Source organism: Saimiri boliviensis, chromosome 18 (genome assembly GCF_048565385.1).
Source record: "Saimiri boliviensis isolate mSaiBol1 chromosome 18, mSaiBol1.pri, whole genome shotgun sequence".
NCBI lineage: Eukaryota > Metazoa > Chordata > Mammalia > Primates > Cebidae > Saimiri > Saimiri boliviensis.
In genome coordinates, this window is record NC_133466.1 from 15429826 (window position 1) to 15445998 (window position 16173).

The following is a 16173-nucleotide window of genomic DNA, read 5'->3' on the forward strand; positions in this document are numbered from 1 at the left end:
ATGCTCTTTTTCATAGACATACAGACCATCTTAATGCTTAGGTTATTTTTGTAAATGAAAAAAATGATGTAAAATGTGATGGCATAAATCTAATATAAATTAGATAAAAAGTAGTGTCATAATGAGAGGTTTTATTTCTGATCAAGAACCTGATGTTTAACTTTTCATTAAAATGAGCACAAAAACAATATTTCAGCCTGAAAAATTACCTTAGCCTCTCCCAAAGAGAGCAGATCTCTGGATCAAACTTTTCAAAATGTGTTTCTTAAGACAAAAATTTCATTGCATGTCACAGTTACAAGGAAAACTGTCCTGTCATCAAATGAATTTGAGGGATACTGAGTTAAACAGTCAAATTGTTTTCTTTGCTGCAGAACTTCTGAGAGACGTGGTATGACTTTTGAAGAAGGATGAAATGAATCAGTGCCTTCCAAATGCATTTGACCACTAAACTGTCCTTATGTATAACATCTCATGGGCAACATCTATGCACACACATTGGTAGACATTGCTCTGTGGGAGCTGTGAACCTCCATTCATTTTTGTTTCAAACACCAGTTCTAATCTTTAACAGCAATATCTCCTTCTCAGCAAGAAATTTCACGTTGAGAAACAACAGAAATAGAGAAGAAGAAAACTAGAAAATTGGGATGAAACACAATTTAGCTTCCCTGGAACCACAGGTTGCAAAGTTATCGTATTCCATTCGTTTAATTAATAAGTAGATAAATAGAATCATGAACTCTTCAGCATGAATATGTGTCATTTAAATGAGATGTTAAAAGCTAAAACTCTAACTGCTCTCAAGAGACACTAAAGTGATCACAGACTTTCATAAGAATAAAAATTTGGCATGAATTCTTTGGCAACATTCCTTAGTCTTGCCTGAAATCTGAAGTTGAATAGGAGATGAGCCAGTCTTCCATGATATTAAGGAGCTGGCAGCCTGAAGAAAGTAAGCTTTGAAAGTGCTTGGGGACAATGAGCCATAATAGTTGAGAGAGAGTGAGAAATAATTGCTAAAAAGGCAGTAATGGAAAAAGTCAGGCAGTCTCACTGCAGACCTCAATAACCACCCTCCATCTTTGCTGCCTACCTCATAGGCCTCTGTCTTAGCAAAACAAACTAGTTTGTGGGGCATAGTGTTAAGGCACAAGGAGGAGAATACGTTCAAGTGAAGGACCATTTACTGGGGACAACATACTATGACCAAGTCACTGCACTTAGCTCTGAAGAAGAGGGCACATTCCAACAAACACTGTCCCTATCTTCAAGGAACAGGCAGAGCAGGATGCAGGCTCATTTTATACCAAAATAAATTCCTTGAAATACGTAGTAGATTTTACGTGGCCAAAAGGAAAGGAGAGTTCACCTTTGGCTGGAGGAATCAGGAAAGATCCACATAGTAAGAGACAAAAAGCAGGCTTTTTGCTTTGTTGATAGAATAATTGACTACTACACCTACTTTCTTTCTCTGTACTCTACAACAGTAATGCAACCGATCATAAAAGACCGGAAGCTCTGCTGAGGGCAGGAACCAAGTATTTTTCATATTTGTGTTTTCCACTGGAGCTAGCATAGTCTTAGACATTAATAGATGGCTAATAATGTTTAATGAGTTAATAAATTACCATCATTAATGAGTTAAAATGAGTATTGAATAACACTGGAAGAATAACTTTGACTTTGGGTAGTCTTATCGTGCAACTCAAATCTATTAAGGAAAATTACTAGTACTATTCACTAAACTGCCCATAATCCACAGTTTCTTTCTTACTCGCTACTCTCCGAAGTGCATCCATAATTCCTTGCTCCATATTTTCTTATTCCTCAAAGGCCATTTCTAGTGAATTAATGCAAATCTCTTTAAGTATCAAGGAGTGAGCTTGGATGTGGTTATTGTCTCAAAAGTGACATCAAATCCCATTCTTCCTCCTCAAAAGACACTAATATCTGAAGACACTTACAGCAGGCTGGGTTTGAGTCAGACCCATTGAAGCTGACCTTGTCCTTATCCACAGCTCTGTTTTTGGCTGGGATTTTCTGAAAGGTAAAAATCCAATCTCTTCTGTCCGTTCACTTTTCATCAGGTCAAGAAACGCCTGTTTCCTATCCAGATCCATCTAGCCTCGGCTCTTTACCAAGAATGTGTTGGGCTCCAAAGATACAACAAAAATAAGAAAGCTGAGTGAGGAAGAGAGCATTTATCTAAGGGAATCTTAGAATTTAAATCTGGAGCCTTGGATTTAAAGATGCAGTAAATATAGGCCTATAGTAAATTGCTTATGATGTAATAAACTAGAATTATGGATGTGGCAATAAAGAGAGGCAATAGAATATTGTATATTTAAGGAGGAGCTATCAACAAAAGAATAGATCAAATTGCCATCTTGCTTTCTGTTGATAGCTTCTGGAATGGTTATTATTCCGTAGGAATGCAAAACAGGAGTCAACACTATGAAATCTTTCCATGCCTACCTTTCTTCCTGGATCATCACAACAGGCACACAGAAGTTAGTTAAGGAAGCAAGCAAGCTTTCTTAGAATACATGCAGTATCTTGGCCCTGTCACATTAAGAATTAAATAGGAAAACATCATAAACAAAAAAACTCGATCTGTCATGCAGTACAGCTATGTGCCATATTTGCAAAATCATGCTAAAAAGTTAAAAATTGCTATCTGAAGAACTGAATAAAATAACATTTTACAAAGAGGAAAGAAATACAGTAATTAAAAGAGACCAATGTGAAAACTTTCTGAAGACAATTGAGATACTGCATTACTTTCCTGTGGCTACCATCACAAATTACCAGAAACAGTGGCTTAAAACAACAGAAATTTATTCTCTCACAGATCCCAGAGGCCAGAAGTCTGGGATTGGTAGGGTCTTATTTTCTTAACCTAGGTATTGGTAGGGTCTTATTTTCTCTGAGAGCTCTATGAGAAATTCATGTCTTTCCCTCCTCCAGCTTCTGGTGGCCTCAGGCATTCCTTGGCTTGTGGCTGCATCACTCCAGTATCTGCCTCTTTTTTTGTTTTGTTTTGTTTTTTTCATTTTATGTGATGAAGTCTCATTCTGTCACCCAGGCTGGAATGCAGTGGTGCAATCTCAGCTCATTGCAACCTCTGGCTCCTGAGTTCAGGTGATTCTCCTGCCTTAGCCTCCCAAGTAGCTGGGATTATAGGTGTCAACCACCATGCCCAGCTAATTTTTGTATTTTTAGTAGAGACAGGGTTTCGCCATGTTGACTAGCCTGGTATAAAACTCCTGAACTTAAGTAACCTGCCTGCCTTGGTCTCCCAAAGTGTTGGCTCAGCCTCTTTAAATCTACACTTACTCCTGGGTGATGCCATTTAGTCTTATGACTTTAAATGCCACCTTTACGGTGATGATTCTGAGACTTCTATGTCTAGGCTCAACCTCTCCCTCATAAGATCCACATTGGTATGTTTAACTTCACAGCTGGCCTCTCCACTTAGACATTGAAAAAAAAACTTTTAAGTTCAAGGGTCTATGGACAGTTTTGTACATAGGCAAATGTGTGTCATGGGGGTTTGCTGTGTAGATAATTGCATAACCCAAGTATTAAGCCTAGTACCCATTAGTTATTTTTCTTGATCCTCTCCTTCCTCCCACACTTCGCCTCCCAATAAGCCCTAGTGTGTGTTGTTCCTCTCTATGTGTCCATGTGTTCTCATCATTTGGCTCCCACTTGTATATGATAACACGTGGTCTTTGGTATTCTGTTCCTGCATTCGTTTGCTAAGGATGATGGCTTCACTTGAACTTCTAATAGGCAACACGAAAGAATCATGTCCCAAGTCAGGCACCTTCTGCATCATTCCTTGTCTGGGTCAATGGCAAATCAAGCCAAAAACCTGATGTTATCCTTGATTCCCTTCCTCTCACTTATGCTTCATCCGCAAATCCTGCCAAAGTCCTTCAGATTTTATCTAATGTTCAACCACTTTTTGTCACATCTCACTCATCTGTACAAAGCCATCATCATCACTCACCTGGATTATTGAAACAGACTCTTACTGCAATAGCCTATTACTGCAACAGCTCCGAGGGCAGACCTGCCTGTGCTTTGTTTTTGCCATTCTCCTCCTTTCAGTCCATTCTTAATTCAGAAACCAGCTTGATTCTCTTGAAATACGCCATATCATTTCACTCCTCTGCTCGAAGATGGTCAGTGGTTTCCCATGTCACCCAGAATAAAACCTGCATCCCTGTGACCGCCCCTAAGGCCCTCTGTGATCTGCTCCAATCCACCCATCACTTTTCCAAGCTCATCTTCTACCAGTCCAAGCCTGGCTCACTCAACTTCAGCCTCACTCTTCCTCAAAAATAGGATTAGGCTGCTCCTGCCTTAGACATTATATTTCCCCTGGCTGCGGTGCTCTTCTCCCAATATCTTTAGAGTGATTTTCTCATTCCATTCAGACTTTTGCTCAAAAGTTGCCCTCCCAGCAAGGGCTGTTCTCACCTCTCATGCTGACATGTCCATGCCAGTCTTGCTGTTCACGACCAATTCCCCTTCTAGAATAAAAGCTCCAAAAGTCAGATTTGTATCTCTTGCTCACATCCCAGTGCCTTACACAGTATCGGACCAAGCATTTTACAAATGAAAAAAATGAATCATTGGATGAGTGAGTTATTCAGTAGACTCTTGGACATGATATACATAACCATGAATTGAAGTAAAACTAAAACAACTAAATATCGGTGGACTGTAATTCTATTGCATTTCCAAACTGGTTATTATTGGAATATATTCACTATTACAAGGTAAGTTGAGTCAGAACAAGATATTCCTTTGACAGGAACAAGATAGGAAGCCATTATTTTATGTGTGTGTGTGTGTGTGTGTGTGTGTGTGTGTATGTGTGTGTGTGTGTTTTATTGTTAAAAGAGATGGATTCTCTGGCACAATAAAACATTGTCTGAAATTCCTTTAGGGAGGAAAAGGGTAATTTTAATACTGTCACTCATCTCTCAGCACAGGCCTCATCTAGAGACAATGAAATCAGGCAGCAGTGGAATTGTATCTCTTTAAGTCTCTTGCCCACAACAATGGCTTCAATTTCCACCGTGTTATACACTGAGTTGATTCGGATATCTCCCTCTTCCATGGAAACAGTGATTGAAAAGCAGGTTAGGAAGTATCCTTCAAACCTGAAAAAAGTCAATCAGTGAGACCTAGAGCCAGGCTTGGTCCATTTCATATAAAAATTGTTGAATTCCACCCCTTTGGCATTATGATTCTCTACAGAGGGTGTGGAATTAGGGGAATGTTTGGAAACCATTGCTGTGGGTTTACCTTGGGTGTCCTCACAAACAGCACATCATTTACCTTAGCCTTCTCTCAGTGTTACCCTTTGCCTACAATGAATGCATTATTGACCCAGCAGTTGTAGGTTTGTGATTGAGAACATTTCTCCTGTAAGTCTAGATGGAATTATGTGGCATAACCCTAAAGGCTTTATGAGCACCCTTCACTGCACCATCATCCCCCCTTGAAGGCCACCTGCTGGGTATACAGGATGTTGCCAGCTGTGGCTTCCATCTGTGTCCATGTAATCAAAAAACACAACCACCTACATCCTCACTGCACCTCACTGGTTCAAGAGTCTACCCAAAACAGACAGAAATGCTCCTGTGGTATTGGAACTCTGCTAAATACACCAAGATTTCAAGTGAATTCCTATCAGCTTATCTTAAATTACTGTGCCGTAGAGTCAGAATCTTGTAGAAGAAAATATTACTTGAACATATGTGAGTTCCTTTAAAATTATCCATTTTCAACTTCAAAGCCCTTGGGGCAGGGGAAGAAGATGCTGATAAATGTACTAGTCTGCTAGGTTTGCTATTAGGAAAGAAAAGACCGTAGACTGGGTGCCTTAAACAACTTTAAGAGACTGAGTGTCTCTTAAACTGAGACACTACATTTCTCTCAGTTCTGGAGGCTGGAAGTCCAAGATCAAGGTGTGGCCTAGTTTGCTTTCTCCAGAGGCCTCTCTCCATGGCTTGCAGATGGATTCCTTCTTGCTTAGCCCTCACATGGCCTTTCCTCTGTGTGCACAAGTCCCTGGTACATCTCTGTGTATCCCAATTTTCTCTTCTTATAAGGACCAGTCAGACTGGATTAAGGCCCACCCTAGCCGCCTCACTGTAACTTAATCACTGATTTAAAAACACTATTTCCAAATACAGTCAGATTCTGAGGAACCCCGGGGTGAGGCCTACAACATAGAAATTTGAAGGAGGACACAATAAAGACCATAACAGTGACTTACAAACAAACAGGTCGCATCTGAGTTTCAAAGCTGTTGCAGAATGTAGGTCCAGGCCTTACTGTCTCATACCCTTGGTTTAGTGACCGCGCGTGGCACCTCGTCTCAGGTGACAGAACACAGAGTATGGAGGCCACATCGTTTTGGCATCAGCCTTATTTACACCAGCATCTGTCCTTCCCAGCAAAGTGCAGTGGGAGCAATCAAGACAAGGCCCCTCCTAAGCGAAGCCTAAATATGAACATTTACTAGGAAAAAAAGCATTAACTTTTCAGATTTCTTGTCTACTCTGGTGTTTACAAGCAGGGTGATTTTACCCTTATCGTTTTAAATGGCACAAATATTCACCTAGAAAGACAGACTCATGACTCAGAAAAAAGCCCAACTTATATCCCTTTCCGACCCTTTGCTTGGACAATGGTGGGTGAGGTGGGGAAGAGGCTGGTGAGGCAGATATTAAGCGTGCCCTTTGACCCTTGGTCAAGCTTCCTAGTGATGATCAGACAGAGGATTACTGCCCAACCATTTCCAGTCTAGAAAGACTGGCACATGATCTGTAGTCACTCAAACTGATCCACAGCATAGAAAGGACAAAAAGTAGCTTCACAATAGTTCTCAAGCTTCAGGTACACACGAGCAATGACAGAGAACATGGAAAACCCAGGCCTGCCGATTTTGAGGTTTCTCACCCTCCTGCGTTCCATCTGCCATGCTCTACTTTCTCAAGAATTACAGCAGAATGAAAAAGCTTGTTCTTTATCCTGAGTTCTCAGGGCCCCGCTTTCTCCCTTCACCCACTGCCATGGTTTGAGAAATTTCAAAAATATAAGGAGAAAGGGGCAGCTTTGCCTCTCTTCCTTGAGCCTAAGCTAGTTTTGTTTTTTACTTTCCTGACCCTTCCATGTCACTGTATTTTTAGAAGCAGAAGTCAGCTTGGCTCAAATGAGAGCGAGAGAGGAAGAGGAACAGAGGGATGAACAAGGTAAAAATTTCTCATCTCAAACCAGTGGGCCCCCAAATGACTGAGGTCTGAAGTTCACAATATGAAGACCCCTAAAGACTGCAGAAGTCTCATTGACAGCTCACACTCACAATTATTGTATGAAAGAAGTAAAAGGATGAAGGACGGAAAAGATGAAGGGATGGAAGGAGGCAGAAAGAGAGAGAAAGAAGAAAAAGAAAGAGAAAGGAAGGAAGAAAGAAAAAGAAAGAAAGAAAGAAAGAAAGAAAGAAAGAAAGAAAGAAAGAAAAAAGAAAGAAAAAGAAAGAAAGAAAGAAAGAAAGAGAAAGAAAGAAAGAGAAAGAAAGAAAGCAAGGAAGGAAGAAAGAAAGAAAAGAAAGAGAGAGAGAGGGGGAGGGAGGGAGGAAAGGAGAAAGGGAGGAAGAAGAGAGAGAAGGAGGGAAGGAAAGGAGAGAAGGAAAGACAGGTGGAGGCAATTATGCAAGGGCCCTTACTTATGTGCCCCTTTATTCTTCTTATCAAAGACTCTACATCCCATTTTGTTGTATTTGAAGCTATAGGGAGGAGAAGGAGGGAGGAAGTGGCTGATCCTCAAACAGTCTGCCCACATATGAGGTAATGGTCTAGCTCCTATTAATAACTTCTCCTGTTTCTGTCAGATCTCACTTTCTTGGTGCTTCTCCAGCTTTCTATATACCTCATACCACAGTAGATTTTTGGCATTTATCAGCAACCCTCTCTTGGAGAAAGTGTGATGGGGTCTTGAGCTGATGACACTGTTCATAATGCCTGTTTGGTGCAAAAATGAAAAGAAATTGCTCTAAAAGTGACAAAACAGAATTCACCTGCACACTACCCAAGCACATCATGAAAACACGTGTGATTCTCTGAAACCCAGGTTCATTCAGCTTCATGTGATAGAAAACTATATCACAAAAGAACAATTCTGAGGTGATAGGAAGTTCACAAGCTGGTGCCAACTCCTTTTTTTAATTTCCATTATCCATGTGCAATAATAAAAAACTTATTTCTAGGAAATATTTGAGTTTTCAGGACATTTTGACCACATTGTATCATTTGCTTTATAGAGCAATTCTCCAAGGGAAGCAAGACAACATTATTAGCCCATATGTATGAAACAAAGAACAGAAATAACTTGATGAAATGAAAACATTTACATTATGTGGAGATTCAGATATCTGAATCTGTCCCAGACAAGACTGTGACTTGGAATAAGCAGGATATATAATGCATCATCTTCGTGTTCACTTTTTTATCTATAAAAATGGAAAAAAAAAAAAAACCTCCTACCTTGAATGCTATAGAGTGTAATTAAACATATGTAAAAGAGCTATTTCATAGTACTTTTCTTTTTTATTCTTAAAAATCCTTCTCAAAGAGGTAGTAGGTAGATCAGGTTTCAAAATTCAGAACTTCTCTTTTCTATTCAGGTATTTTTTGCCTCCAACCAGCCTACCGTATACAGATGAATGGTGCTCACATCCACACCAGTAATTTACTTTTCCCTTAAATAGTTGTAATCTGAATGTCCTAAAGATGCCTTGGTCTGCCCGAGGATGCTGATTCTGAGTAAGACACAGTCTCTCTACATGAGGGCTCTCCCTGTGAGGTTGGGGAGGTAGAGAAGTAAACAAGTAATTGCTAACAATTACCAAGGAAGCCCTATCACCAAGCAGTCCTCTGTGTGGGTCACCTTGATGGTGGCAGTAAAACCACCTCCTGTCCGTCTTCTGGTGACCAAGTGTCTTTTGTGTCATCTTGTCACCTCACTGTTGAGCATCCACCAACAGTTCTGAGAGAAACTGAAAACTGAGTCCAAAGACTCTCCCTACGATTGTCTGACAAAAGTAAAACACAAATTGACTTGAATGGAAATATTTTTTCTTATGTTCATTTCAGAACAAAGGTCTTATATGGCTCCTTAGGTAAAGGTTAATATTATTAAATAACTCTGTCCTGTAATTTTCCTTTTTTTAATTTTTAGTTTCTGTGGGTGCATAGTAGGTATACTGTCATATGGTTTCCAACTATGATTTCTCAGAAAACGAAGAAATTATCTATACATGAATGCCTGATATTATCAGTCTATAAAAGCCAGAAATATTTCCAAAAGGAACGAGAATAATTCACTATAAACCATCTTAACTTTTCACAACCCAACACTGTAGTTAGTTATTTAATAAAGTTAGTTCAGCAGGAACATTATAGATGTGTGTTTATTGTTTTTTTTCAAAGCAGGATCAGGGTCATTTATTAGAATTAGAGCCTGTCTATTGGAGTTCCCTTTCTAAGAAAGAATGCCACAAATGATGCTCATGAGGCGTGTTTGTGATTTTTATTTCAGATTTTTTAATATTCTTCTTTTTGCCCCTTTGAGAGAGAACTTAGAGCACTTGTAAATCAATCTATCACAGAGAAGTTGGCAAAAAAGCTACTACTGGCTTTTGGAAAGGGGTCACTCAATTGTGAGAGTAGATAAAAAGACATAGTGGCCTCCTAGTTACAAGTATTCAGCATTCCATGAGCATCAGTTAACATGTATTTTCAAAAAAAATGAGGAGTATTGGTCAATCCAGGAGTAACTTAAATGGAGACCAGTTAAGAAAGTTTCTACTTTATGCCCTGTGTCTATTAAAAATCCTAGGAGTTCTCTTAAAAAAACATTTAAGAAGGTTCAGTTAACAACACTTACATTGTTGCTATTAAAGACCAATGTCTCAAGCAAAATCAGAGCTAAATTTTCCGATGAGGCTTTAAGCACGAATATTTTGTATTGTTACTTGTAGCAAGATGCTCATGTTTAAGCTATCAAAGCCTGCCTAGCTCATGTGTACTTGCTCCATGAAGGAACATTTTTCTCCAGTTATCAGAAGCAGGTTTGCCTTAGACTAAACAATTTCAAAAAAAAAAAAAGAAGAAGAAAAAAGAGGAAGAAGAAAGAAAGAAAGAAAGAAAAAGAAAAACAGTTCTTTGAATCCTCTCGTGCACTTCGGAAAGTACTAGAATATGATCTCAGAATTCTGAGCCATGAAGCACAAAAAATAATATTTTTATTCTTAAAAATCTAAGAGTATGTATGTGTCATTTTGATCCCATCAACTCCACATGATCCCCTTAGATTCTGGAATGTCAGCTTCTGAATAGCAAGATCTTCATTCTAGAAGAATGGTCCTACTAGGATCCACTTCAAATTATGTTTAGGTCAAGCACAGTGCAATTCTTACCCACACCATAGAAAATCGCTCTCTGCCATATTATAAGTTTTTATGCCACTAAATATTTGGAATACAGTCCAACATTGGATTTAAAATTTTAAGCATACATATGCAGTTAGTCCTATTTATCTGCATGTGACGCATTCTGATAAACTTAACTTTTTTAGCCCTGGATTTGGGATCTGCTCTGACTATTCCTCCATTTATTATTTGGGGTCTTTTGTTTATATATTTACATTCTTCTTTTTACTGGCTGGGCACGGTGACTCACACTTGTAATCCCAGCACTTTGGGAGGCCGAGGAGGGTGGATCACCTGAGGTCAGGAGTTCGAGACCAGCCTGGCCACCATGGTGAAACCCTGTCTCTACTAATAATACAAAAATTAGCTGAGCATGATGGTGCACATTTGTAATCTCAGCTACTCAGGAGGCTGAGGTAGGAGAATTGCTTTAACCCGGAGGTGGAGGTTACAATGAGCTGAGATAGCACCATTGCACTCCAGCCTGGACGACAGAGTTAGACTCTGTCTCAAAAAAAAAAAAAAAAAAAAAAATTTACATGTGAACCACGTTACTAATGCTTCTCATGCATCTCTTTTGCTTCTGCAGGAGGGATTTTTGAAACAGTGGAAAATGATCCTGTTAATGTTGAAGAATTAGCTTTCAAGTTTGCAGTCACCAGCATTAACAGAAACCGAACCCTGATGCCTAACACCACATTAACCTATGACATCCAGAGAATTAACCTTTTTGATAGTTTTGAAGCCTCACGGAGAGGTAACTATTTTCCCACTTTTAAAAGCTTCTTTGGGTGATATGTCTGCTCTCCAAGTCACCTTCTTTTTGCTACCTGCCCTCTTTGAAAGTGGACATCCTTGTGCAAATGGGTCACAGGAAATCTGGGTCTTTGATGTCACTGATCAATGCAATCTGAACTAACCTAATGGATGTTGCTGAGCACTGTTTCCTGGGCCTTTCTGATTAGCTTACCCTTCAGTGCCCTCCACTCTATGATTAACTAGTTCAGCTGTGAATGGAAAATGTCAAGCTTGATCTGTTTTTCCTTCCTGAAGCTGAGATATCACCATGAAATTGTGCAGTGCAGTCAAATAAAACATGGTAGAAGGTCGCATCCACTGAGCATGTGGAAATGCCCAGGACACACATAACTCACACCTTGAATTTTAACAGGTTGTAAACTACTGAGTTTATCTAGTGTCTTCCCAATTTTTTTTCACTCATTTCCACAAAATCATAGAAATATGAAGATAAAGCTTGTGAGAGAAATGTCTGCATTTGATCCTCTTTTTTCTTCTGAACTAAAGACAAGTGCCTAGCCTAAAAAATAATCTAATTCATATGCTGGCTGGAAGGTTTCTCTCACAGAAAGATTCATTTGGAATTGTGGGGCTTGTTTAGACATCTTCTAGACAATTCTAGGACAAGTCTTTGAAGTAAGATTACATTCCATATAGTTCACGGTTGGCTCCTAACAGGGACACTATCTAGTCACTAAATAAAAGTGTTTATGTGGAAACAAAGGCTACTCATCACCCCAGAATAGGAGAGGTTCTTTGCTTCAAAGAGGAATCCTTGCCTACTAAATACAAACAAATAAATGACATAAAATGAATACCATGTTTATGTTGATTTCCAGGTAATTAAATGCTGGTTGTTTCCATATAGAATTAATCTAGTTCAATCATAGGTTGTGTCCACCTGACACAGACTTCTGCAAGAACGCTAGTATTCTTTGCAAACAAAATATAAAACTTATTTTCTTAGGAGCACAGATATAAAATTAACAGCATAATCATCTTTTTATATCTATGGCATAACTTAAGTATGAAAATATTTTCTTTTTCAAGATGGGTAGACTTTGAGATATAATATAGGTCTAAGTTGTCTATGGACAAATAATAAAACTGTATATTTATGCAGCATTTTAAAGTTTGTAAGCCATCCTCACATAAATTTTCTCTACAATGTAGAGACAGATGTATCACTTTCCTTTCTTTCCCTCATCTTTCTCTCTCTTATACACACAGACACACACACACACACACACACACACACACACCTATGCAAACAGACACAGACACTCATATACATTGTTAAGCAAATACCATAGAAAGCCAACCACATTTAGCAATGAAACTCTAAGCCACATAAAAATTGAAAGCTTTCTTGTGATCTGAAGTACCTGGCATACTTGTCAATTAAACACTCCAAAGTTTCTTAAAACTGGTAATTTGCTGGCAAACAGAATTCTAAAGGATTGATTTTCTGTCAAGTCATATTAGTATCTAAGATCTAAATATTAACAGGAATCTCAATCCATTTCTTATGCTAGATAGAACAATAGTTTACACATTCCCATACTCTCATTTTATTTGACTAACTAGTAAAAACATAACCAGCAAATAAGCTTCTGAAGACAATGACAATTTATATTTCCAGCATGTAATGCACAAAACTATACATCTTCATAGTTCATGCAGTAATTCACTACCAAAGAGCACGGTAGAAGAAAGTTTTTCTTGTAAACATTTGCTGTTCCTTAGATACCTGCAATATAGCTGTCAATGTTGCATCAGTTATTCTTTCTGAACTGTGTCAGATAACTACAGAGCCATATCATTTTTCTAACTGTTTTATTTGTAGAATATTATAAAATTTAATATAATTTCATTTAATTTAGCTAATTTGATATTTAATTATCTGATGACAGTTCTAAATTTGTAGAATTAAAATATAAATTGGAAAATGTGTTTAAGCTTTTATTTAATTCCTACCAGCCTAAGATTCATAGGCACTATTTTACATGGTGGTAGAGGGCAAACTGCCTCAACCTTTCTGGAAGGGAATGGGGTTAATATATTTCAAATGACTTCAAACTATCTGTACCCCTTAATTATAGCTGGTAATTTAACTTCTGGAAATCTACTCTTAGAAAGTAGCATAAGATGTAGAGAAAAACATAGGAACTAAGGTGTTACAATATTACTTATAATAGCCAAAAATTAGGAGCAGCTTAAACGTTTGGGGGCGGTTGTTTGTTTGTTTTTTGAAACAGAGTCTCGCTCTGTCACCCCGGCTGGAGTGCAGTAGCACTATCTCTGTTCACTGCAACCTCCACCTCCTGGGTTCAAGCGATTCTTGTGTCTCAGCCCCTCAAATAGTTGGGACTACAGGTGCACACCATCACACCTGACTAATTTTTGTATTTTTAGTAGAGATGGGGTTTCACCATGATGGCCAGGCAGGTCTCGAACTCTTGACCTCAAGTGATCTGCCCGTCTCAGCCTCCCGAAGTGCTGGGATTACAGGCATGAGCCAAATGTTTAATCTAGTAGGAATGCTTAAATAAATGATGACATACCCATGGAATGGTCTATTCTACAGATACTAAAAACATACTTTAAAGAATTTGTAATGACTGAAAAAAAGACATGCTATAGTGTTAAAGAAAGCAATGTATCAAACTCTATTTATATAATGATTCTAATGTTCCCAAATATTAATAGATACTATTCCAAAATGATAGGATTGGTCACAGGGTCTTTTTATCCTTACATTTTAAATATTCTAAATTCTCTCAGTGAGTGCTTATAATGTCATAATGAGAGAAATACATTTATGTTTTAAGTAAATTTTTCAATAGACATTGACTTGATTTCTGACACTGGGGTAGAAAGAGGCTAACCTTGAGCCAAAGCTCCTGTCCAGTGGCCACAACTCTCTCCATTGTCTATGATATGAGAGAGTTGGACCAAATGTCTTCTAAGATCTTTTTAAGCTATGCTATTTCATATTTTAAAATCAATCAGACATTAGCACTGCTTATAAACATTCTTTAGCAGTATTTCATTAACCTGGAACTTCTTTGTGAGTTTTGGAAAGATAGGAGCTGAAGCACTGTATAGTTACCCAGAGGCTCTTTCTTCTGAATTTCGTAACCACATTAATATTTTCATTGCCACCCTGCTGCACGACAGAACTTAATTCATACAGTGTTCACTTGGCAAAGGGCTTGTTGGTAACTAGGAGTGCTTTCAGGTAACACCACCCCAAGCAAGGGATTCAGACAACATCTGATTAAAGGTAATAAAGCGAAACCAGCAGGGAATTGGCCTTGTGGTATATTGCTAATCAGTTCTAAGCTTACATCTATCAGTATACCAGTAGCTCAAGAAAGTTGGAAGTTGTACCAAGCATATTTCCTCAACCTACAGACAGGGATTGTAAAAGATTTTTCAATAGTTGCATTGAAAAGAGGAATCATGAAAGAGAACAATTAAATTCATAGAACTCTCTTTTTCTCTCCCTTTTTCCCTGTCCTCCCTCCCCAACCTCTGCATGTCCTTGGGCATCAGCATGTGACCAGCTGGCTCTTGGTGTGGCTGCTCTCTTTGGCCCTTCCCATAGCTCTTCCGTCAGTGCCGTGCAGTCTATTTGCAATGCTCTCGAAGTTCCGCACATACAGACCCGCTGGAAACACCCCTCGGTGGACAACAAAGACTTGTTTTACATCAACCTTTACCCAGATTATGCAGCTATCAGCAGGGCGATCCTGGATCTGGTCCTCTACTACAACTGGAAAACAGTGACTGTGGTATATGAAGACAGCACAGGTATGGGACTCACACAAGACCTCACCTGGCCGTGTCTGCTCTGCACAAAGAGAATGAAAGTATCAAATAGGCATTAAACTTGTCAGGTGGAGCACATAAACATGCTCTCTTATATAAAGCTAACTGAATATTCTGAAGTAATTTAACAATGCATGTGTACATAATTCACATTTACTTTTGTTTATTGATCCTTTCTAATGATTCTTTTGTCATCAAATCTAGGGGAACTTTTTTAAAAAAAGAAATATCACCTTATCAACATATATTATAATCTGATCACAATATTAAACATATATTTCCATTTTTCCAGCTCTGATAAAACTATGACCACAATTGAAAATGATCATGAAATATTATTCCAACTTGATAAGTAGCCATGTAAATGTTTAGAAACCTTTCCAACATAGGTTAACAAAGAGAAATTCATTTAGAAGTTGTTTTCATGGGAAAGGGACTATGAACCCCCAGTGATGAGAGTTTAATAAAGCTTGCATTGCTCCACATGCTTATTTAGGGTGCAGGATGAAAATATGGCTGCTTGGACTGGACAGTCCTCATCAGCCACTCTGACCTGCCCCCATTTGAAGTTTCTTGTACTGGCACCTCCCCTCTGCTTTCTGCTTACAGTCCAGAATTTTTCGACATTCAGGCCCCTTTTTATTTAAAGTTGGGCAGTAACCCTCCACTGTCCACATAATAAAGTTTAATTTCTTCTAATTCAAAACTCTTCATCATCCAGCCATTTTCATTTTCATTAACCCAAGCCCCAGCTTCCTTCACTGCCTATACTATCACATGAGCTATGATGAAGAGTCCATCCTTTTTTCAATATCCCCACGTTCTCCTGACTCCTGTTTTCTGAGGCTGGCACCTCACTTTGGATAATCCTCTGCACGACCTTCACAGTGGTGAACTCCCTCATTCTCCATGACCACGTGCAGATATGCCTCTTCTTAAAAGCTCTCTGAGACTACCAGAGGATTCACTAGCACTTTGGAAGCAAAAACATTGTATCCCAAGTTATATTTCAAATATCTGTTTAC

At 38.7% G+C, this 16173-nt stretch overlaps 1 protein-coding gene across 11 annotated transcripts in view; it reads left to right on the forward strand.

The window, feature by feature from the left end:
- The window catches only part of GRIK1 (glutamate ionotropic receptor kainate type subunit 1), a 376605-nt gene that overhangs the window by 212318 nt on the left and 148114 nt on the right, over positions 1–16173 (forward strand). For 6 of the 11 annotated variants that reach the window (XM_074389358.1, XM_074389360.1, XM_074389359.1 and 3 more), the window contains exons 2-3: positions 11106–11273; positions 14873–15130. In XM_074389358.1, the coding sequence (XP_074245459.1) occupies positions 11106–11273; positions 14873–15130 (426 nt within the window). The remainder of the gene's footprint in view (positions 1–11105; positions 11274–14872; positions 15131–16173) is intronic. The other 5 variants (XM_074389366.1, XM_074389363.1, XM_074389365.1 and 2 more) reach the window with 1 other exon arrangement.